Genomic DNA, 25692 nt, shown 5'->3' on the forward strand with positions numbered 1-25692 from the left:
GCCATTTGCAGAAGTCATTTTATTGATGCTGAATGTGCCCAGCTATGACTCTGCTTTGGGCTTCACTTCGGTTTTATGTAAAAGATCAGTGTTTGTATAACTTATAAACATGATTTACATCCATGCTGCTAAGGAGGGGCAAAGGCAGCAGAAGGACTAACCCTCCTCTCCCTCAGACAGCAGAACATGGTCACTGAGGACACAGGGCTTGGGTAGTTCTCAAACGACCTCACCAGATTGGCAATTCCCTAGCCCAAACAGGCCATAATGGAAGGAGCATTAAGAGAAGAAAGGGAGCACTGGGAAACAAATGACATGGAGCTGCTCCCAAACAAAAGACTGCAGACAGGAGGGAGGAAACAAAACCACTTGTGAAACACAGAAGACCATGGAAACACAGAAAGACAGGCACAACAAAAGAAACAATAGTAGAAAAGAAATAGAAACATGGTGCCAAATTAACACAGACCGAGGAGAAAAAGAGGATAAAGGCAGTTTCCCCTCCAGCCCAGGGACGTACATAAAAAATTCATAATTTAGATCATTCCTTCACTGCCTCCTTACCCCTAAAAGATAAAAAAGAAAAATCTTTAAAATGTGTGCCTGGCAGGAGTCAGGGGAGGAAGTGTCAGTAAGGAAATCAGGAGGAGGAGGGGGTCAGCAAGCAGAGGAAGAGGCCACATGTCTGGATGGGGACGGGAGACCACAAGATCTGAAGAGGAGGCTCATGTTAACCAATTGTCAGGCCAAAGCCACACTGGAATTTGTTTTTCTTATGGTTAAGGAAGGCTCCCAACGCCAGTGTTAGAGGGAGGGGTGGCAGCTTCTTCTCTAAGGTGGCTCCAACTATCCAGTTACTATCAAAAGAACCTGAAAAGAAATGAGAACTATAGTAACTCAGTGTAATAAACATATAAACAAAAATAATAAATCGTTAAAAAAAATAAAAATGACATGGAACAAGAATAAGACTGCCAAACATGACAGAACACTGGGCATAATAGAGACAACATTTACCTTTAAATAGCAGGTTTGCCTTGGGAATATCCAACTGATAAGCAAAGGAAACACTAGTATCCTGCATGCGAGTGCTTGCTTCAAACTCCACTCCAACCTGAAGCTAGAAATATGAAGAACAATAACGTTAGAAGATAAGAAATCAGTGTTTTAAGAAAAAAGAAAACCATTTCTGATGCCCTCTGTTTCCTGTGTGAATTCTACAATTAATACTTTACTGAATAAAATGTACCTCGAATCGGAAGTCTGCTGGCTGTATTGCCAAGCAGAATACAATATGTAGGGACCAGCTTCTAGGTATCCAATTTAAAGAGCACATAATTCAGGAAACCTTAATTCTCTGACCAAAGCTCCACTTAAAGGGACAGCAAAGTCTCTTTAATTTACAAAATAGTTAACTCTCAATCTACTTAAAACTGTTTTTATATTGATATCACAATTAAACAGGTAGTCTACCACACAGATTATTAGATATTAGATTATTAGGTATTAGAGAAATGTGGTAGATCCCACATATTCCTTAAAGAGGCACTGTCATGCTAAACTTGTCTTTCTCCTATGGTTTCCTCTTCTATTCCTCTCTCAGAATCTATTCTTTTCTTCCTATGTGATCTAGTTTATCCTATGCCTGACTTTCTTTGTCCAAAGGAGGAGCTTAAGTCAGCTCTATTTCCTATGTCGAGTAGGGCGAGTATTGCGGTTCAACTTTCTTTGACACAGGAAATGGATCTGACTTAAGCTCCTCCTTTGGTCAAAGAAAGTCAAGAGTAGGAAAAATACAAAAAAGACAAAAGTAGTCCTAACTTTATCTTACATTTTAAAGAAAACTAGATCAGAAATAAAGACAAGAAGAACAGATTCTGAGAGAGGAAGAGAAGAGAAAATAGGAGAAAGGCAAGTTTGGCATGACAGTGCGGCTTTTAAGGACAGAATTTTCTTCCTTTCTATCTGTTGAACGGTGCTTTAACTAAACTTTGATAATGTCAATATTGTTAAAATAGGAATTAAATAGCAAAATCACAAATCTATATGGTTGGTATTATGAGATCACACATACTGGTGTGCATTTTGCCTTTGACATATCTAGTTAAAAATCATAAAATGTTTACTTTTAACAAGGCTTTTACTTCCCTTTAAGATTCACAGAGGTTTTAACCATCTGGTCTAGCAGCAAAAATAAGGATAGCGAAAAGACTCATTGTTCTCTTAATACCACCCAGTGTTTCACAGTCCTTTCCCCTACAGTCCTATGAAAGGCTCTGTCATTTATTCTTCAAAACATCAAATACATTTGCTGGAAAACATTTAATGCAGACAACCGCAGATATGATCACAGAGCGAATACTAAAAGCTACAAATAAGGTTATTCTTTTATTTGGGCCATTGGAGACTAACTCTGATTTGCTCAGTATTTGCTTGATGTTCCATTTGTAGACTTACCTGTTCGTTGGCTTTATGGTAATACGTTGCATGTGCTCCCGATTGTCCTAAAGTTAAAGTTGCTACCCAATTCGGTGCTTTGAAAATAAGTAATTTATAAATAATGTTATCATATAGTCTATAAAAGAACAGCCACAAAAAAAAAAAAACCTTAACAAGACTGTCTTATACACATACTGCACAACAATGGCTATTCAATTATAATAGTCTTTCGTGAACAATGTAGTGTCATTCATATCTTAACATTCCAAACACTGATTTCCTTTGAAGTAATAACTTTTAATAGCATGATACATCAAGGTGTTGAGCAAACACTTTTCTCTATTCTGCCAGCTTTGCCCCTGCCTAGCCATGTCCATATGAACCTGAATCATGGTCACAATGCCCCTTGATGGTGCAAAAGTGTAGAGATTTCTCTGTGATTTGTTCTTGTCAGAACCTCTTAGCACCTTCCGCAAACTATTAATGAAGTGGTGATCATGAGAGCAAGTATTAGGGTATCTGTGGGGAAAGAGCACACATGTATAAAAGTTTGTATTCACAGGGCAGTTACGCACACACCAGCATGACACCATAAAGTTGCTGCATGTAAAATGGGACTTCAATATGAGCCCCATATTAATATAAGTGAGGTTAAATCCTCCCTCCTGGCCCTACTTGAAGTGCCACAAGCAGGTCATGTCTACTAAACAGCCAAGAAGAACATAGTGTGCTCCCAGTTCACACCAATTTGCGTGGCTGGGGGTCTAAAATAATGTGGGGCGGACCGATTATTCCTCCTCAATAATAAAGTGGGGGTGGACCTATTGCCCATTAGCAGGGAGGGTCCCAAGCCCCTGGTAATTAGTCATAAAAGTATGCCCTAAAATCCCCCTCTCAACCATATGGGTGGGAGGGAGGGAGGAGGTGCAACAACTAAATACTTGGAATCTAATGGTAATTATTACATATTTATTTTACATCTTTTTTCAGCCCCAAAAATGGCCAACTAAAAATCCATAAGAACCAAAATCGCAAAAGGAAAAGACTAAATCGTGCGCGCACACACACACACACACACACACACACACACACACAAAAAAACCTCTTGACCACGCGAGTGCCCCACGCAGACTGAGCTTGCGGGGGGGGATTGCAATGATAACAAAAAGGAGCCATCTACTAAACAGCTCCCAAATTTGGTACCATTAAATATGACAATCCCACAAGGGCAACAATTTGTGGGGTTATGTCTAAAAACTAATTGTGGGACCAACATGTGAATATTCCATTTGAATTGTTCCTTTTATGTTAGCACCCCCTAGTGTTCAGTAAATAAACCTCAGCCAGTTAAAGTTTATAAAAAATATACACTATTGTCTTTATAGTGGTTCTTCCTAGCTGTCCCAGTACCTGCTAGGCAGTAGCATATATTAGTAGTAATAATGTACATGTTTTCTTTTTTAATTTAGGTAACCATTATTTGATACACTATATTCATGTAATTGCTTTCTGTAATTTAAAACCTACTAAAAATATGTTCGAAATGAATTTATATTCAGACATACAGAATGATTTCCATTCTGGATTGGCTGTGCCAGCAAAATAAATGCTCTTTAGGAAGCATTGTAATGCCATCCAAATTTTGCTTTCAGTTCTCTAGACTAATGGTTTTAAAAATATGGATGCTTGCTGTGGTTGTAGAAGGAAATCTTACCAATTACATGCCCAAATACCAAAAAGGCAAAATAGACAGGAAAAACCTATTATTAATTCAACACATTCAATTATTTATAAGTATTTTAAAGTAAAAAAAAAAAAAGTAAATTTAAAAAGGGATTATTCACTAAAGTCTGAATGCAATGGATTCTGTCTAATTATTACGGTATTTGAGCGTTTGGTTGCATTTTTCCATTATTTGGTTCTGTATTAGACATCCAAACGGGATAAATTCAGGTTTACATGCTCTGTAATTCAGACGCGGTCTTGCATGATACAGAAACTGAGAACAATGTCCAGGATTGAGAGTCGAAATGCCTCCAAATGGTCCATGGATTATTGTTGTTTATCCAGACGAGGGACATTCGGTCCCAAGTGAATAAACAAGAACAGCGTTTTGTATTTCTATTTTATGCAAGAAAGCTTATTACATCGGATATCCTGTGTACATATCTGCATACACTTAACGGTATGTGAAATCACAACACTCTTGGTTCAAAGTGAATTTGTCATCCATAAACACAAGGATAACAAAGTCATTGTTGGGTAGCTATAGATTTAATTAATATACTGTTCAGGTAAAAAATTACTATTAAATTATTTTTCTCTACATTAGCATTTTTCAATGCTGTGACCATAGAGACAGACTACTAAAAATCTGACATTGTAAATGAAAGTGTTTAATAAGGTGGGCATCATCTCTAAAGGCATGCATTTGCTTCTTATCTGGGCCTATCTGCCTATGACTCAGGAAAGCTCCTGAGTTATAAATTCACATTACGCGAGCCCTGCTGCAGAGATCACGCTGAGAGCGCATTTAGAATCTTCTACGGTCGCTTTGCACATGTCGATATAATTACCTGAGTATCTGCCAGCCAAGGACATTAATGTTCCTTCCTCCCCAGGACGCCTGTGGTACACCAATTCTCCTCCTAATGCTAGATTTGGAGTAATGCTCTGAAGATAATGAGCAACTAAGATAGCTGGGGACAAAAGAGCAGATACAGGTTACATTCCCCAAATAGAAGACAAGGGTGTGGTGACATTCTGTCATCAAACTAATATGGTGACCAGGGGTCATGTGACCAAGCTCATGTATGCCTTTCTCACAGTGGGATAAGCTTTACCTTTGATATGGTAATTCAATACCTTTACAGGTCAGGAAAGAGATAACCACTCCCCCCTATCCCCATTCCTTCCTGTTCCTTCTTGGCTGTGCTACTAAGCAGACCCTTAAGCAGACATGGGCTAATTTTTATCATGGTGAACTGTGAGTGGGATCTGGTGATTTTATAAGATTTAGTTGTTATTGTTAGTTAGGTTGTTGTTGCTGTTGTTGTTGTTGTTGTTGTTGGTATAGTTAGTTAGATTGTGTGTCATTATTTGTATGTTGTTGTTGTTTTGTCTCTGAATAAATATTTGTTAAAGTAGACGGACCAGAGTTTATATGTGTATGCGTACATAATAATTTATAGAGTTTGGTATTACACCACATGTGGCGACCATGAATTTTAGACTTCTACAACAAATGTTTGTGAGGCGCAATAACTACCATATTGATACATAATCTAAGAGCAAGAGACTTTATAGCATAGGATTCGTTGTTGAAACAAATATACATATGTGTTTTGTTGACTGTTTTAAATTTGTGTATTGTGACTGACATATTTTGTTGCAAATTGTAGCATTTATAGGTTTAACTTTGTTTCTGTACAGTTTTAAAGTATTGGTGATAAAAAGGGAAAATTGAATAGTTTCACTGCATTGGAACCTTTGATGTTTTGGCCATTTTAATAGCCCATGTGCTGTATTGTCTCTCTCTTGTTGCAACTAACTAGAATGAAACTTAATCTATTTTAATTGTTTTCTTAGATGTTACATTTTGAGGCTTCCCTGCATTCTAAGTTTAAATAGCAAACATTTTTTGTTGTTGTTATCTTTTGTCTGTTTGAATAATTGAATTCAGGATAGGAGCATAATGTTTGTGCATTATGACTGACAGAACGTAGTTTGTTGCAAATTGTAGCATTTATAGTTTAATTTTGTTTCTGCACAGTTTTAAATTATTGGTGATTAAAGGGGAAGACTGAATAGTTGCACTGCATTGGTATTATTCGGCCATTTTTAATAGCCCATGTGCTGTATTGTCTCTCTCCTGTTGCAACTAACTAGAACTAAACTGAATATATTGTAATTGTTTTTAGATGTTACATTTTGTACATTTTGTGGCTTCACTGCATTCTAAGTTTAAATAGCAAACTGTTTTTTTTTTTGGTTCTCTTTTGTCTGTTTGAACCATTGAATTCTGGGTAGGAGCATTGTGTTTACATGATAAAGGTATTGGGGCTAATACAGTGTGGTGGCTATTGTTTAGCCAGGTTACCATTTCCATTTTTACACTGGAGTGTGTTTAATAGAAAATGAACAGTTTGTATTTGAGGTAAATATTATGAAGTAAAGGTGCCTATGTTAGATTGTTATATGGTTGGGAATTATCATTGTGAAGTTACAGTCAGGTATTTTCCAGTTCCCATATCTTCCTTTAAATCATTCTGTTTATTTGTAAACCCCCACCCCCTCCCCTTAAACAAAGGCAGAAGGGTGGTTTTGTGTTTTGCTATCTGTGGGCATTTGTTGTATTGAGACTGTGAAGTTTTTTTCTTAAAAGACAAGAGTTTGTTTGAATAGGTTAATGTAATTAAGTTTCTCAAATGGTTCAATCTCTTTGGAGCCAGTTTCAGTTTTTTTTTTTTAAATTAATCCCATTGTTAAAAGCTTGTTGTTTTTTTACTTAGTCTGCTAGTCTATTTCGATTAAAGACTCAGGGAGAGCTCAGTTTTAAAATGTCATTTCTAGGTACTAAGTATTTTTCTGTAGAAGTACTAGAGTACTTCAATAATGACATTGACAAACATGATGGACCATATGAGCTTCCAGAACCAGCAGGCCCCAATTGTGGAAAATATGAAGGTTTCATGGATGTTTTGACACAGATTGTTACTAATAAAAAGTGCAATATTAAGAAAAGGAAAAGCTTGGTGGCACAAGCGATTGTTGCTGCAATAAGGGGTTTGGCAAGCATGGTAGTCGAATTGCAGCAAGCTAATTTAGTAACCACTAATAAAATGGAAGATGCTCTTGATGAAAGAGATTGTTTTAAAATAGCTGCCCTAAGAACAAACAAAATGATCGAGGGGTTGGAGAAGGAATTAATGGAAATAGAACAACAGAGAGATGCATATAGTGCTAAGATCACTGAACTCCAAGACCTAGTCATGGAATATAAAATGAAAATTAAAGAAAACAGAAATAAATGGGATAAGGAGATTCCTAGAGTATGCCCAGACCAGTTGTATTTTATATCTGAAAGTAAAGAACCAGTGCTGGGAACAAAACACAATGGAAATGTGCCAATTGTAAATTGTGTCCCACAAGCCCCTATAATAATAACTGAACATTTTAATGTAAGAGAAAGGCCTACTAGCTTCTCTAGACAGACAAGGACTATGTCAATCACAGACAAAGATAATTTCCAGAAATGGTGGGGAAGTATGCCAACTGACGACTTTAACACCTTTACACATTGGTTCATGAGGGGAGCAAATAGAGCAAAAAAAGGAGGTCTTAACTTCGAAGAATGGACAGAACTGTTAGAATATGCTATGGGTCCTTTGGCTAGCAGACTATTTGGATTTAATAACAGTGTGTCTGATCAGGCAGGAAGAATTGCTGCAACAAATTTCTATCTAGTCAGCATAGAGAAAGAAATAGCTAATATTATGATGAGACCAGCAGATGGTCCTAGAGAGGTAGCTCAAAGGATATTGTTCTGGTATACGCTACGCCAACCTCAACAGCCTCTGGTCTTGGGCTCACCAGAACACATTGCTAAAGTAATGGAAGCCCTTCCCTGGGAGTGTCAAGAATTTGTCAGGCTTTTTGATCCAACACCAGCAGACTTAGAGATTGTACTAACTAGAGCTGACAATTGGTGGATTAAGCATCCTTCCTCAGAACAGGCCTTCTCCGTTTCAGCCATAAGAACATTCAAGGTTGACTCTGGTAGAGATTTAGATGGTAAATGGAGAAGCCAGAGGTGGGATGTACCCCAGAACAAGAGGGATAATGAGAACTGGAGACCAAAACAGGATCGACAGAGGGACCATAGGAATAGGGACAGTGCTAAAAGAAGCAATGTAATGGGAGATAATTGGAAAAATAGATGGGAGGGGCCAAAGGTAATCAATAATAATTGGAATAATAATAATACATGGGAGAGGCTAAAAAGGAGAGAGAATAACTGCAAAAATCACAGTTGGCAAGAAAAACAGAGAAACAACAGGAACAGTTATTGGGAGAATAATTGGAGAAGGAACCATAGATGGGATGAGCATCAGACTAATAGACGGAATTGGGATAATTGGAGGAATAAAGAAGGGAATAGAGACTACTGGGACCTAAAGAGACAGACTGAGAGATTGGAGGCAGACATGAAAGCACTTAGGGAACAGATGAGGGAGGGAAATACTGATCAATTGGGGTTCCCCAGTAATTAATAACTCCCATAATGTTTGTTGTCCTCTACATCTGTATGTATGTATGTTTGTTTTTCTTTTGTTTCTATATTTTATCTGTCTCACCATTATCTCGTAACACTCCAGTTTAAAGAGGACCTTAGTATGTATTGTTATATATATATATTTTTTTTTTCATATTAAGGATAAGCCTCTAAATTCATTAATTACAGTCAGGTGGGCCAAATTCCAAATATTTTTTGTTTTTATTAGTTTAGCACGCCTGCACTGCCAGCTATGTTTTTTTTGTTGTTGTTTTTTTTTTTTTATGCTGGATTAATAATTAAAAAAATCATAGTTTAAGTGAATTGTAGCCAACGTGAGGCTTATATTTGATCACACTGGAGAGATGTGATAGTGTAACTTTCTGTTGGTTTACAACAGTAAAAACATTAAAAGCATTTTTTTTTTATTTGGTTCCCAACAAATATAGCCTCAAGTTGATTTTTGATTGATCTATAGATTGCACGCTGCCAAACTGTGTCATGGTAGCATTCAGTCTATTTTTTTTTTTTTTTTCTTCTCTCTCGCCATCTTTGATGCTTTGGTTTTTTTTTTTTGCTTTTTGTCATTAAGAATATAGGGAAATTAGATTGCCTTGAGTGAAGATGGCATAAAGAATAAAGTGACAATGTATGCTATTTGTTCTATTTGGCTATACGCAGGGGATTAAATAGTTGTGGGTATGAGAATTTGCACCTACGTTCAATTGCGAATACATTTTTCACCCTTACATCTTTCCCACTCACATTCATGTATAATAATTTTCGGTTAAAACTATGTACATTTTGTGATTATTGCATGTATTCACCAGTAAATTATAAAATAACTAATATGGTTTTGTGTTCAACTCTCCATCAGGTGTGGAGTAAATGTCTAAATTAATCAAAATTTCAGGAGACATTTGTGGGTCTTTTACCTACATCTAAAATGTAAACATAGCCTTAAGACACCACAACCAAATAGATTTTATTAGACAAAACTAGTTAAGCCTTTGACACAAGACAATACGCTGATTACTGTTGTACATTTTTCATTGTCTGTGTTTGATTCAAAGAACATTTTAATTGGAAGGCCCAGAGAGGTGAAGGTAACTGACATGTCCTGTCACAGTTTACTATACAGATGAAGAAGTGCTGGGATTACCAAGACAAACTATTATCATGAAAATGATTACTATTCAGATGAAGAGGTGCTGGGATTACACGTCAAACTATTATCCTGAAAATGGATACTATACAGATGAAGTGCTGAGATTACCAAGTCAAACTATTAACACAGCCCAGAATGAGGATAAAGTAACAGCAAGAAGCAGGAATTTGTGTCATTTCAAGGTGGTCACAGAATGAGTTTCCCCTACACTCATGAACTTGCATGTGCCATTAAACAAACAAACCTCAAGCTTCGTAATGGATTGGTTAAGACAATATTCAAGGAGAATTCATTCTAAAATCACAGCTATCAAGCACACAGATCAGTCACAGTCTTCAGATTCCAGTCCCAGGCTAAACTAAACATCATTTTGTGTCATAAACTAGTGATTATTACTGTATGGGGTTGATTGTGTCTGGATTTTACTTTACTTCACATGAACACATTACCATATAATATTAATGAACAACTACCAGGGTTCTTACCAACCCACGAGGGCAGTAGTTAATTTAAAAAACGGAACAACCGAAAACAATAGAAATTGGGGGAATGTGGGGTGATGCAACCCCTGTTTGACTATATTCTTTCTCTCACTTTTAAATGTGCTCAACATAAGAGAAAAAAAAGTGAGGGAATGTGGTGACATTCTGTCATCAAACTAATATGGTGACCAGGGGTCATGTGACCAAGCTCATGTATGCCTTTCTCACAGTGGGATAAGCTTTACCTTTGATATGGTAATTCAATACCTTTACAGGTCAGGAAAGAGATAACCACTCCCCCCTATCCCCATTCCTTCCTGTTCCTTCTTGGCTGTGCTACTAAGCAGACCCTTAAGCAGACATGGGCTAATTTTTATCATGGTGAACTGTGAGTGGGATCTGGTGATTTTATAAGATTTAGTTGTTATTGTTAGTTAGGTTGTTGTTGTTGCTGTTGTTGTTGTTGTTGTTGTTGGTATAGTTAGTTAGATTGTGTGTCATTATTTGTATGTTGTTGTTGTTTTGTCTCTGAATAAATATTTGTTAAAGTAGACGGACCAGAGTTTATATGTGTATGCGTACATAATAATTTATAGAGTTTGGTATTACACCACAAAGGGAAGCATTATTATTAATAGAGCAGTTACAGGATACCAGCACACATTTATTTTATCTATATTTGACCATTTTAGTGGTCATTTATGCCTGCACTGGGATAAGGCAATGTTAACACTGCTCCCTAAAACCACCTCTAATGGGTATCGCTCACACAGCCAATAGAGGTGCTTCTTCCATGCAAGGTTTGCGAGTAGGGCATTCGCTTCTTCACTCAAGCATGGAGACACAGAATGCCATAAAAAGACACATTGGAAAAATGCATCTCTATAAAGAAATGTTGATTGGTGCAGAGTGACTATTGCTGCACATGTGCTCGGAATTTGGGGAAGTTCTTTACATGTTCAACTGCCATCATATTTTATTACGGTTCTAGCTATTTTTAGATACTGTTATTGTTTATTGTATCCGGTCTTATCTTTTGATCTAGTTTATTTAGTGAACCCAGCTGTGTGTTCATACGCAGTCTGCTGCTCAACTCTCTGCAGGGAGGAGAGAGTCTTTCCTATTATGCGTGTAGATGCTGCATTCAAAAAAGTGGAAAAAAAAAATGTTTATAGTCCGACCCTGAACGATTTGCTTTATTTGTATGATTGATAGCCCTGATCAAAAATTACAATAGGCTTAACAAACCAAGTATTGAATTCATGCAAAGTGCCTATTGTGCTTAGACTGGCTCTTTAACATCATCTTTTTACCCTCATGCTTGACAAACTTAGAGGTGACTGAAAAGGAGTCAGAATGAAGCAACCAATTAAATCCCCACAACCAAACATCATCAATAAGAGTAGGTCCCTCCAAGGCAAAAATTGGGATGAGGGTTGACCTGAAACCATGTATTATGTTCATGAGAGAGTAGAGAATAACGTTAAGAACTTCCTTACCTGATCCAACTAATATGTCAGGGTTTCCTACTGTGACAGCAGCTGTGAAATCCTCTCCTTTGTATTCTGAGTCTACCTGCCAATTTACAAACTTTGACTGCTGTGTCTGTGAAAGACAGGGATGAGTAAATTAGACCACACGAGAGAGAAAATAAGAATGAAACAGATGGCAGATTCAATACACAATACAATCAGCATGCAGACAAAATGCAATTAAAACAAATATGAGAGAATTTATTTTGCATTGACATTAAGAAGCTTACTGATAACTAAAGTGGAGAAGGGTCTGACGTGACTCCCCATCTATGGCTTTCTGGCAGCCTCTACCATGATCTCTACTGAAGCTGAAGATGGTTGGCACTGTGCTACAATACTAGTTTGATGCAAGGTAAGATTTCCCCACATGCCTAATTCTTAAATGCTTTACTGTAGAAGCGTCTGTCTTCAGCATTATCCATCAATAACAGGCATAAATTGAGACTGTCCATCCGCTTTTTGCTATCAATACCAACCTCTCCAGCTACCTGGAGCAACACTGCACTTCACCAACTCAGAAGTGCCTTAGAAATGTCCTACAACGTGCACACTTTCCTTTAAATTCAAGGCTACCCTGGCAGGAGTTGTCACAGGAAATCATCCAAACCCATTAGGCAGACTTTGCTACAGCCCTAAAAAACCTAATGGATGATTCCGGTCAAATGTGCATCACCTGAGATGTCAAGCTTTCTTAGGTAAGAGCTCCCAAAACAATGTCTAACCCAAAGATTGCACCAACCTTAACAATATTGTAAAGCGCTGTAGAATAAGTTAGCGCAATATAAATGCCAATAATAACAACAATAATACAAATAGAAGCTGTAGGGAAACCACAGCAACACTCATTCATGGGTAGCTTTTGAGAGTCCGGTATTTGTGATGAGCCAAGTCCCAGAGTCTGCATGGCTGGTATTACAGCAACAAGGTGAAGATGTAAACCAGTGAGAGAAACAAGAACATTTACTGTAAGAATTACATATAAGGGAACATAGGTAACAAATAGGGACAGGGTGGAAATCCTTACCTGTAAAGCAATTTTTGATGAAATTTGTTGGGTAAGCTGATGGATTATCTGTGCGTTGAGGCTGCCACTGTTGTCTATGTCTCCAACTAAAACTGGAAATGCCTGAGGGAATAAAGTGAATGGAGCAGGTTACAAGGAGTTTGCACGTCGCTTGGATTGCAACCCAATACTGCCATGACAGTTTGGTAAGCCTAATTACTTGGGGGAGTTACAGGTAATGCATGCAATGGACAAAACAATGGGTAAACATTACTGGAGATATGAAGTATGATCGTGAAATATTGGGATGCAAACCCTAGACCTGACGTAATTTTTGAGCAGAAAGATCACATTTGTGAAAAACAATATTATTCTTAATCTAGTTAACCCCTTAAGGACCAAACTTCTAGAATAAAAGGGAATCAAAACATGTCACACATGTCATGTGTCCTTAAGGGGTTAAACAGTTTTGAGATGTGTGCCCGGTAGAGATAGTTCCATTGCATTATTCGTTAATGTGAATTTGAAAGAGGGTCGTTTGTGCATAACGCACTCTGCAAATATACTGAAAGGGTTTCAAATACACACACACACACACACACACCCCATCGCAATGATGCTAAACTGCACAATTTTTTTTAAATTTGCTTATTTCCAGGAGTGGCTGGCTCAATTGTTCCAAGATTGTAACATTAAAAATACATAAAAAATAAAATCGCACATAGGGAGCACTTACAAGTTTTAATAAAAACCAACAGGAGTAAAAACTCCTCTTATGGATACAGGTAATACAGACTCTACGTAAACACACATTATAAAACTGCAGCTAATCAGAAAATACAAAACACTCACCTCTGATGGGCTCACTTGCTTTGTTCCTACATACGTGGCCCCAAAGTGATAATTGGAATCTCCGACAGTACTGAGAGACACCGTGTGGTTTACCTAACAGACATTAAGATTGAGAAATCAATCAAACGTGAAGATGATAAACAACTACACACACACGCAGACTATTAATTATCGATAATTTAGCACGTCTATTCCAATGCTTTTCTGCGTATCCCTTTAACTCTTACCGACAGTGACCACTAAAAATATTTACAATTGTGTACTCTAGTACTTCAACTTTAGTCCCTAAAGTGTTGCGTTCAGAGCAAAATAACTAAACCACCAGTTGAGTTTGGCATATTGCAAGGTTTAAAAAAGGATGTCATATTCTCAATAGAAAGTGTTAAAAGCAATTTGGCACAGCTGAATCTTGGTGACGCTGTATAATATTTTTAAAGGGCAGACTTTAAATTTAGTTTTTTGCTTGAAAATGATTTGACAAAAACAGAGCCTTCTTGCACTATAACCACTAGAACGATCTGTATATGTTACAGTGCTTAGAGTATGCCTTTAGGCATTGAAACGATGGCATGCTTAAGGGCATCACAAGAGTTACATATATGCAACATCAGTGCTAGCACCAAACATATGGATGGGAGAGAACTAAAGGTTAAAATGGCTCAGCAGCTACAGACATGGGCAATATAGGCAGGAATATCGGCAATAAATACAACAATTTTCTGTACATTTTAAATACCGTATTTATCGGCGTATAACACGCCCCGGCGTATAACACGCACCTCATTTCCAGAAGGAAATTCCAGGAAATTTCCACCCCTCCCATAGTATTCCCCCCCCCCCCCATCCCATAGTGTTCCCCCCCCTTTCCATAGTAATCCCCCCCCCCTCCCATAGTATTCTCTCCCCCCTCCCATAGTATTCTCCACCCCCTCCCATAGTATTCTCCACCCCCTCCCATAGTATTCTCCACCCCCTCCCATAGTGTCCCCCCCCTTTCCATAGTATTCTTCCCCCCCCTCCCATAGTATCCCCCCTCTTTCCATAGTATCCCCCCCCTTGCCATAGTATTCTTCCCCCCCTCCCATACTATTCTCCACCCCCCATAGTGTGTCCCCCCCCTCCCATAGTGTCCCCTAGTGCACTTTCCCTCTGTCCCATATTTACTTACCTGTCTTGAAGCGTGGGCCGGCTTCACAGCGCGCACCGCGGAACTGGAACTTAAATTTCAGGTTCCGGTTTCCGGCGGGACTGAAAGGAAGTGTGCACACAATAGTGTGCACACTTCCTTTCAGTCCCGCCGGAAACCGGAACCTGAAATTTAAGTTCCAGTACCGGCGGGACTGAAAGGAAGTGTGCACACAATAGTGTGCACACTTCCTTTCAGTCCCCCTGGAAACCGGAACCTGAAATTTAAGTTCCAGTTCCGCGGTGCGCGCTGTGAAGCCGGCCCACGCTTCAAGACAGGTAAGTAAATGTAGGATATCGGCGTATAACACGCACCCATGATTTTCTCCCTATTTTCAGGGAGAAAAAGTGCGTGTTATACGCCGATAAATACGGTAATTATCTGCAGGAAAAGGAAAACAACAGTCCTTTAACTGATGTGATTCGAACATGCAGCCTGGAGACCTTTCTATTGCTTAAAAGTGTCCAAGCTACTATGGGTCTCTGTTCTCCTTGCACTATGACTGTTAAACAGTGATTGGTGCTGGTTACACAGTCTCATTATCAATGTCAATATTATCATGATCTTAATAATCCTTAACTCTCTTACTTGGAAGTAGTTGCTGAGTCCTTTGTTTACAGTAAGTTTCACGCCTTCCATCTGAATGGGGAATAATTCTGGAAGAGGCAAAAAAAGGGAAAAATAACATCAGAAAAAAAACAGCTATTTAAAGAGCAATAAGCTGGAAAAAAACAGGGAGTTGGCCAAGGCAGATTACAAAGAAGACAGAACTTATTATTCGGGTAATACAGAAATTAAAATACTTTATAAGTGTGAGAAGCAGCAGTCTTGATACTAGTTTAAATTCTCCATTATGTTTGCATTGTATTTTAAAAAAGGTATACTGTGCGACAACACAACATAAAATCTGTTCATTGTCATTTTCAATTTCACTATTGTCTCTCATATGATTTTTAAACATAAATCAGACCAAACGGATTTCTTTTAAAGGCTCACAGATCCCCAACTGTTACTGTGACTTTTTTCATGCACACCTTTAGAAAGTATTCAATTTGGTGAAATAGCAGGCAACCTGAAAAAGCCAATTTGGAGTGAACCTTATGGGTGAGACCAGGAAGACTCAATTTAATACCAGCACAATATTGTGGGTGTTGTTGATGTGGAGCTCTCTGATGTAGTGCTATACACTGTGTATGTGTGTTTTACTGATGTGCAGCTTAGACAGAAAAGCACTCATACGCTCTGAGCTGCTGAGAGCACTAAAGGGATACTATAGTGCAGGAATACAAAGCTGTATTCCTGGCACTATCGCTTTCCTTGCCTCCCGCCTCCTCCCACGGGCGTGAGGACTTCCAGTGTCAGATACCGGACCAGAGGTCCGTTTCGAACCAGGAAGCACTCGTATGGGCAGACTTAGTGCTGTAATGTAAACATTGCAGTTTCTCTGTAACTGCAATGTTCAACATTGCAGCACTAGGGGCAACAGGGACACTGTATCCAGACCACTTGAATGAGCTGAAGTGGTCTGGGTACCTACAGTATCCCTTTAATGTAGTGCATCTCTGTAATACACAGCTGACTGGTAACCGTAAAAAAAAAAATAATAATAAAAATAATTTTTAAAAAAGGGGTGGGGTTTTGAAAACCTTACCTTTACACTTGCGATGACATTGCTCAAATGTACCAGGGTTAGGTAGCTTATCCTCCTGTGCTTCCTTCTTCTCTTCAGTTGACGCCAGCCCGCTCACAGGAGGCATTGTAAAGCCAGGTGGAACATTTATTAAACCTGGACTTGGAGAGGACGCTGCGGGAGGGGGAGACGGAGAACTTGCTGCCAAAACGTTCCCCATGATTACCTTTGAGAAAAGAAAAAAAATAATGCAAAAATAAGTTTTTACCCAGGTGTGGAAAGGAACCAAACTTTACTTAAGTCCAAATTGTAGCAAAATTAAAAACTGAATTGTAAAATGTATGTCTAACTAACCAAACTGTGATAATAGCAGAGTTGGCGAGTATTTTCTTTTTTGCCATTTGGATTTTGATTTATAGTAATGCAGAGTTCACTAAACAATCCTGTTATTATAGAACATTAAAACACTGAGGGATTTATTAATTAAAAATCCACAATGGAGTGAACTGAATAAAAAAATAAAAAAATAAAAGATAGTGTATTTGTCAGAAGTGAGATGTTCTGATGTTGCACACGTTCTGAATTCATCGGGACAGATCCACAATACAAATATCGCGATCATCTGATTTTATCGATGGGATAAAACACAGCAAAATAATTTATAACAGGATGATTCATTAAATTAAAAAAAAACAAAACTGGGAATTCAATGTGAATTTCAAATTTTAGGTCAAAATAGACAAATGGAATGCAGAATGAACTTGGAGAAGTTTTCCAATTGTGCTATTTTGGCCTACAATTTGTACGTTAATTGGAAATTGGTAATTCTCACTTTAGTGAATAACCCTGCTATACACAGATGAAAATAAACAAATGCATACATTGATCAACCATAACATTAAAACCACCTGCCTAATATTGTGTATGACCCCCTTTTGCTGCCGAAACAGCTCTGATCTGTCGAGGCATGGACTCAACAAGACCTCCGAACGAGTCCTGTTACCACCAAGACACCGGCAGTAGATCCTTTAAAGGACCACTATAGGCACCCAGACCACTTCAGCTTAATGAAGTGGTCTGTGTGCCTGGTCCAGCTAGGATTAACCCTTTCTTCTAGAGCCCGGCGGGAGGGGGGGCTCTGAGGGTGGGGGCACCCTCAGGGTACTATAGTGGTCCTTTAAGTCCTGCAAGTTTGTGCCTCCATGATTAGATTTGTTGTTCCAGCACATCCCACAAGAAGCTCAATTAAATTCTGCGGAATCTGGGGAATTTGAAAGCCAGGACAACACCTTGACCTCTTTGTCATGTTCCCCAAACCATTCCTGAACAATTTTTGGCAGGGTGCATTATCCTGCTGAAAAGGGTCACTGCTATCAGGGAACACCACTACCATGAAAGGGTGTACATGGACCGCAAAAATTTCTAAGTAGGTGGTATGTGTCAAAGTAACAACCACATGAATGCCAGAATCCAAGGTTTCCCAGCAGTACATTGCCCAGAGCATAACACTGCCTCAGCCAGCCTCCTTCTTCCCATAGTGCATCCTGCTGCTATCTCTTCCAAAGGTAAATGACACATACACGCACTCGGCCAATCACCGGATCTAAAAGAAAACAGGATTCTTCAGACCAGGCAACCTTCTTCCATTGCTCAATGGTCCATTTCTGATGCTCCGGTCACCATTGAAGGTGCTTTCAGCGGTGGACAGGTGTTACCATGGGCAGCTACACAGCCCAATAAGCAGCAAGTTTTGTGTTCTGACATCTTTCTATCATGGCCAGCATGAGTTTTTAAATCAATTTGGGCTACAGTAGCTCTTCTGTGTGATCGAACCATATGGCTAGCCTTCACTCCCCACGTGCATGAAAAGCCTTGGACACACAAACCCCTGACACTGGTTCACCTGTTGTCCTTCTTTGCACCACTTTTGGTAGGTACTAACCACTCCATAAAAGGGAATACCCCACAAGACTTGCCGTTTTGGAGATGGAAAGAAACTGTGCCCAAAAACTATGTACAGAAATTAATACATACACAGGTCTTTTAAGGTTGTATACACATTTGACCTCAAAGATAAAGAGCAGAAGAAATAATAGTGCAGTACAGTATGTACAATGAATGAGTGGTGTGTAATATTGTGCACTTTCACTCACATTTGGTTGCATACTGCACTTAAGACATTTGGGACACCTATACCATCACGTATCCTAAGATGGGGATTGTTCAGTCCATGCGCTATAAGAGCTGAGCTCTGAATTAGCTCAACCAAATGTGAGTGAAAGTACACAAGATTACACACCACTTATTCATTGTACATACTGTACTGCACTATTATTATTTATTCTGCTCTTTATCTTTGAGGGCAAATGTGTATACAACCTTAAAAGACCTGTGTACATATTAATTTCTGTACATAATGTTTGGGCGCGGTTTCTCTCTCTCTCTCTCTCCAATATCCCACCCCTTGACAGGTGCTTGCCATTATAACGACATAATCAATGTTATTCACTTCATCGGTCAGTGGTTTTAGTGTTGTTGCTAATCAGTGTTACTCTGTAGCTATTCGACTACAAACCCAGTGATTCTCTGCCAGGTACATATACACTATATTAGGAAGATTATTTGTACCACAACTGGAGCACAAACTGATGATAATCTCATGCAGGCTTATTTGGTTACACAAACTAGCAGTAAAACCTTACAGATAACCATGGAACATGGCTTACTGAAACAATCCAAATCGCAGTTTCAAATGCAACTGACCAGGTCTAATTTAATTATGCATAAAAATCTAATACAGAGAAGGAAGACAGGAGTACCAGACAAAAAAGAGAATCTTTCAAAATAGTTGCACCTCTGCTGAGCCTTTGGCTTGATTTCCTATTAAAAAAAAAAAACCTTCCTGCTTTCTAGAGGAAGAACCTCATCTGCTGTGCCACACCCCAAGCTTTAGTACCTGCAGAAGTAAAAAATGAAATTCAAAGTCTAGTTCACTCATTTTAAAGCTGTTAGAAGTTGCTGTGCCATGTTCACCTGCGAAAAGCAACGGTTTGGTCCTCAACGGCAGTGAACGTAAGTGAATGAAACGCTTTTAGAGATTGTACTGATGGCACAGCGAATACCCTGCACCCGCTCTAAACTCAGAGTGACTCAGAACTCAATCTATTTTGCCCAAGTTACATGTGAAGAGTGAACATGCACAAATTGGACTAAACTCTGCTGCCACTGCTTTATTAACTTAAGCTAAATCATCCCCAAATAAAATGAATGCATCGTATAAACACACCTGATGTAGTCAATGCATGTTTTCGAGCACTATCCACCTTACCTCCACTCCAGCGCCACGATTTTCTTTTCTTCATGGAAAACCAAGCTCAGGTGCGTCCCTATACTCCCTTGCCAGCGCTTACAACGTTGGCTAGGGAGTTTCCATAGCAACTAAAGCACACGTGCTGTGGTTACTTGCTTGAGAGAGCAGATGGACCACCTGACTGAGGTCCTTTCTGCTCTCCCATGTCAGTCAATTGTTGTCAGGGTCTATACCAAAGAGTTAACTAACACGTGAAAGAAAGACCTATTTTAGATAGATTTTTCTCCCAATCTATACATATGCTAGGAAAACTGCTAGCACAATGTATGAATGAAATTTTAAAGGACCACTATAGGCACCCAGACCACTTCAGGCTTTCTTGCCACGCATGAGCATTCAGCCGATGACGTCGGAATGAGGAGGAGAGTCCCCAGCGCCGAGAGAGCCCGGCGCTGGAGAAAGGTAAGAATTTCACCCCTTCCTCCAACTTCAGCCTGGCGGGAGGGGGGCCATGAAGGGGGGGAGCACCCTCAGGGCACTATAGTGGTCCTTTAAGTAAAAAGAGCACAAGTTAAATTGGTCATGACAGGTACCCTTTACAGGGTTGAAAATAAATGTGTTCAGTTATACATTATATTACATACAAGACTTCAAGCGTATGTTTAACTATATTGCTAATGCTCTGAAAGCATCTATTGTGTAAGAGATTAACAGGCAGCTGGAGACAATCTCTAAGAATCCAGTCACATGAACTCAAAGACAAGTGTAGAGAGTAAAGGCACTCCAGAAGCCAGGGAGCTCGATTTTACATTGTAATTACTACTTCTGTCTTTTAACTTAATATTTTACATAGAACTGCTTTCCCATATACATTTATAGCATATTGTCAATCAAGGAAAATATACAGATCCCCTAATGTTGTCCACAGAGGATTAAAAAAACACTGCCTGTCTAATTTGTTGACTGTTACATTGTAAGTTTAAAACGTTCAGAAGAGGACATCATTGATGCTCTACTCGTTCTACAACTGCCAGTCATGGAGAGTAGGGTTCTCTCCACTAACATTGTAAAAAAAACAGGCTACAGGGAAGCGATTTGTATAGTTTTTTTTAAATGGTGAACTACTTGTTACTGTCAACAAAGAAAAAAAAAAAAACAGTCTGTCAGCAAGTACACATTTGTACCCAAACCCTGCCATCATGGTACTAGCATAGGTCCCCACAAAACCTTCCAGAAAACATACCCAACACTTGTTCCTGCAAAACACAACGTATCCATGCATTTCACCAAAACTGTCTGGCAATGAACGTACCACAGTCGCATCACTTTGCTTGTAAAGGCACCTATATGGGTCATGTTACAAGGGTTTCACATGACCCAGTGCCTGGCAGTGTTTATGCTCAGGTGGAATCATGTTGTACACCAACACACACCTAAACAGATGATGACCCATTCATCATCAATGCACCAACACAGGTGACATAATCACTGCATTAATACCAGATAGTGCATTTGGGGACATGACGTCCTCACTTGTGTGGCAACATTGGCAGACAGAGTGTTGTCAAATATCGCCTGTGATGACTGCCAACACAGAAGCAATTTTGCAGGATGACAAATAATGCAGCCACACAGATGACAATACGCTGCCACCAATGAACCTAACACGAGTGACAATACACTGCCCACAAATAAACGCAACATAAGTGACAACATGCACCCACACAGGTTACAATGTACAGAGGACAACACATTCAGACTAATTACAACACACTGTCTGCCAATACACCCACTTAGGACACAAGCTGAAAATATGACAAAAGTGGAGATTTCTCCCAGTAGTGCGATTTTTAAAATGTAAGTACACGGACACAGGTCACTGGCTACATGTGTTTGCTTTTGAGCAGTGCACACTTTGTTAATACAGGCATTTTCGTTAGATTACACTTATCAATGTCCATACTCATCATTGGTATTAACTAGTTAGGTACAAGGCTGCTCCTTGGGCTTCTGTAAACAAATGTCTTAAAACTGAGATCTGTTCTTTGGTGATGGGCAGCACTTTTGAAAGAAAAAAAAAAACATTATCTGAAGGCAATGTTTAAAGCCCCCGACTACAATAAGAATGAGTAATGCATCTGTCACTCATAAAGGTAATTAGATTATTCAGTTTAATCTAATCCCATTTTAACAAATTGTTGAGAAAGAGTATCTCAAAACTGTAAGAAAAAAACACCATTAGTCCAGGTCCTAAAACAACTTCTCTAGATCCTATCCCCTATGAAAACGGTATTGCCAGCATACACCAAATAGATTAATACATAGACTTTATAATATTCATCTGTTCTAGGGACACTCTAATGACCAAATCACCCCCACCCCCAAAATAAAATGTATTTTTAGTAGTTATACCTACAATGAAAGCATGCATGCACTTAAAGGATCACTATAGTGTCAGGAAAACAAACTCGTTTTCCTGACACTATAGTATCCTTAGGACCCCCCCCCACCCTGAGGGCCCCCCTCCCTTGGCGCTGAAGGGTCACCAGCTTACCTTAATTCAGCGCAGCGCTCCCTCGGCACTGGTTACTTCTCCTCCCCCGCCGATGTCAGCTCTCGAGGGGAGCAGAATACGCATGCACGGCAAGAGCCGCGCGCGCATTAAACAGTCCATAGGAAAGCATTTCTCAATGCTTTCCTATGGACGTTCTGCGAATCCAGCGTCGGGGAAGCGCCTCTAGCGGCTGTCAGGAAGACAGCCACTTGAGGTTGGATTAACCCTGCAATGTAAGCAGTTTACATCTGAAGGCTTAAAACCTGGGGAACCTGGCACCCAGACCACTTCATTGAGCTGAAGTGGTCTGGGTGACTATAGTGTCCCTTAAATTATGCATTTAATTGGGGCATATCTGAAAACTGCTTGCAAATGTTGCAGATCTCTTGTCTGCAGCACTTTCAAGCTTCTAACCTTGTCCAGACTTACTGTGGCTGTCCAATCACAGACTTCCCAATGAACATCAATGAAGTCTTGGCAAGGAAGGTGCTCTGGGCAATTGCATCCTCTTGAGCAGGCTTCCCCAAACTCCGGCCCTCCAGATGTTGCTGAACTAAAACTCCCATGATTATCAGCCTATTTCATTCATAGAATCAGTTGTCGTTCAGCAACATCTGGAGGGCCGGAGTTCGGGGAAGCCTGCTCTTGAATTTAGCTCCACTGAGCTAACAAAATCAGTAACAGGACCAGTTGTCTGACAGCAGCAGGGGAGGGGGACGTGTAACTATTTTAATTTATAAAAGCACTCATTTCTATTGATTTCTATTTTGCAAAGCGCAGAAAGAAAAAAAAAAAAAAAAGGACACTTTGCACAGAGCATTTCAGCAAGCTAAAGAGCTTTAGGGGTCTGGAGTGTCCCTTTAAGTAAACTACCACCACTTCCTCTGCATTTCACTGTACCAATCCCACCATCAGCACAATGCACATGGCATGCACTGTACATGACTTATACAAGAGACTCATGGCAGGAGCTGTGAATTATTTGATAATCCATGCATGTAGGTGGCTGAATGCTTCTAATACCAATGTGGTGGAGCCCTGGTTAAGACCCATAGCTGGGTGACATGCTGGGTGTAAGCTGTGACCCCCACCAATGGCTTACTGCCCCCCTGCATGCTGGAGGACCTCCCAATCTGCCCTGTCCATTAACCCCCAGGTTGAAGTCCATGAGACTGAGGGCCAAGCCCTGTGATTCCTCCATGCTCGGCCCCATAGCCCACACATTCTGCCCATACAGCCTCTTATTATTCTCTATAATGATCCCTCAGGCCTCTGCCCACCCACAATCCACCGCTCCACAGCCCCCTCTATTAGCAGAGACCCCCACTGTGCGATCCTCACCTTGCCTCTCCTCTCTCCTGCGGTCTCTGAGATTTTACCATACAATCACACACACACACACACGGTACGCTCAGTCTAACTGCACAGCATTCTAACCCCGCCCATTCTCTCCTGCCATTGGAAGACGAAAGCTACCCCGCCCGCTTCGGCTTCGCCCATTGGCTAATCGGCGCCGTCAATCAGCGTGCTGTATTTGCGGCTCTACCAAGCTTGGTGGGTAGCTCGCTGTGATTGGTCGGGAGCTCTGGCAGCCTCGGATCGCCATTGGTCGGAGCCGGCATCGAGGTCGCAGTGCAAGGTCATGTGAGCTGCCCCACAGTTCCACGCGCTGCCTGACCTCGGCGGCCATTTTTTTCGGGGCCGGTTGTCATGGAGAGTGTGACGTCACGGGAGGGCAGGAGGAGAGGCCTGGCACAGGGAGATGACGATTGGGGAGGAGTTTCAGAGTTATATTAAATATAAAACATAAAAAAAAAAAAATTAAAAAAAAAAAAAAAAAAAATCAGTGTTATTAAGAAAAATAAATCAATGCAGCCAGTTAAAGAGACAGTATAAGATGCAGACATTTTTATTCATAATAAAGACAATGTATTAATATTCATAGAAAATACTCTCCATTGAAATGTCTCCTTTACAGACTGGTAAAATGGCCATCTTCTGTTATTAAACGTCAATTTCAAATATAAGGCGACAATAGTCGCCCTGGAAACTGGCGCGTCCAAGCCGTTTAACATTTCAGTGTCGGGATTCTTCACTGAAAGAGTTAAAGTTCTGTTCAGCTAAATTCTGAATCATAAATTACATGAATCATAAGACTAACAGCCTGGCACATTGCGATGAGGTCACGTAATATAGTTCTGACCCTATCCTTACACCCCGTTATTAGAGACCCCACCTATTACATGCCCCCTTAGATAAGCTTAGGAACAATCAATGGCTGCATGCCCATATCATGCCCTTTGCACAAGCTTTATATGCTGTTAGTTAATAGTTGTCAATATTTGATTGGTAATTAATTAAACTCCCCCCGATACTCCCTTTATTGTGTTTCGCATTATAAGATTATAGGCTTTGTTTTGTTTAATAAACATCAGACATTTTCTGAACCGGCTCCATTGTATTGTCCCCAAGATCTCCGGGCATGGTACGGTCTGGATAGAACAATGAAGCCATGGCAGGGGAATTCTGGTGATCACCAAGGACAGATGTGATTTCCAAATTTAAGGCCAATATAGTTGAATTGGAAAGATTCTTCAAGTCCGCTACATATCTCCTAACTTGCAATTGGGGTGAGTGGGACTTCGGGGGAGTGCCATGACACAATATGGCTATTCCCTAAATGGGTGGCCAGCCTTCAGAAGAGGCGAGTCAGCCTGTAGTCAATGCAAGCCATTGGCCCAACCCCACTAAGGACAGACTGCATTCTCTGCCTGGTTCTTGTACCCCAAGCATAGCATGCACAGGTAATGATGCACTCCCACTAAGCTGGTTGGGGACAGTTCTCTGGTGTCCCTAGATGAGGGACACCGGGGGAAAAATTCAGAATGGCAGGAAAACAAAATTAAATTGGGACTGTCATGCCTACATTTGGATAGTTTGGCTATTTTTGAAGTTTTGAAATTCACTTTGAAAGTTCTGTGAATGTACAAAAATTCTAATGTTAGTAACCCTGTATGAATTACCAACCATTCACATCAACAAATTGTAAAGAATTGAAACCTGGATGGCAAAATCAAGGCAAATATTTTTCAACTTATTGTATTGAGTAAATGGTCAGACCACACAGCAGGGAATCAGCAGGGAATTTCCCAGATCATTTACCTAATGAAGTGATTTTGGGACATCCATAATAAGTCAACTTATTCCGAAGTAGTATATTACGAATTCATTGGTAAGTGAACAGGTCAAGTGGTGCGAG

General features: G+C 39.8%; 1 protein-coding gene across 1 annotated transcript; it reads right to left on the reverse strand.

Moving 5' to 3' along the window:
- TOMM40 (translocase of outer mitochondrial membrane 40) lies at nucleotides 1-23884 on the reverse strand. Its single transcript, XM_063435848.1, has 10 exons — nucleotides 23775-23884; nucleotides 16591-16795; nucleotides 15528-15595; nucleotides 13754-13846; nucleotides 12923-13024; nucleotides 11863-11968; nucleotides 5016-5138; nucleotides 2458-2534; nucleotides 1018-1120; nucleotides 1-870 (listed from the first exon to the last, which is right to left on the reverse strand). Exons 2-10 carry the CDS (start codon nucleotides 16787-16789, stop codon nucleotides 731-733), a joined length of 1011 nt encoding a protein of 336 aa, XP_063291918.1. The 5' UTR covers nucleotides 16790-16795; nucleotides 23775-23884; the 3' UTR covers nucleotides 1-730.
- Nucleotides 23885-25692: the final 1808 nt, after the last annotated feature.

This window comes from Pelobates fuscus, chromosome 11 (assembly GCF_036172605.1).
Source record: "Pelobates fuscus isolate aPelFus1 chromosome 11, aPelFus1.pri, whole genome shotgun sequence".
Taxonomy (NCBI): Eukaryota; Metazoa; Chordata; class Amphibia; order Anura; family Pelobatidae; genus Pelobates; species Pelobates fuscus.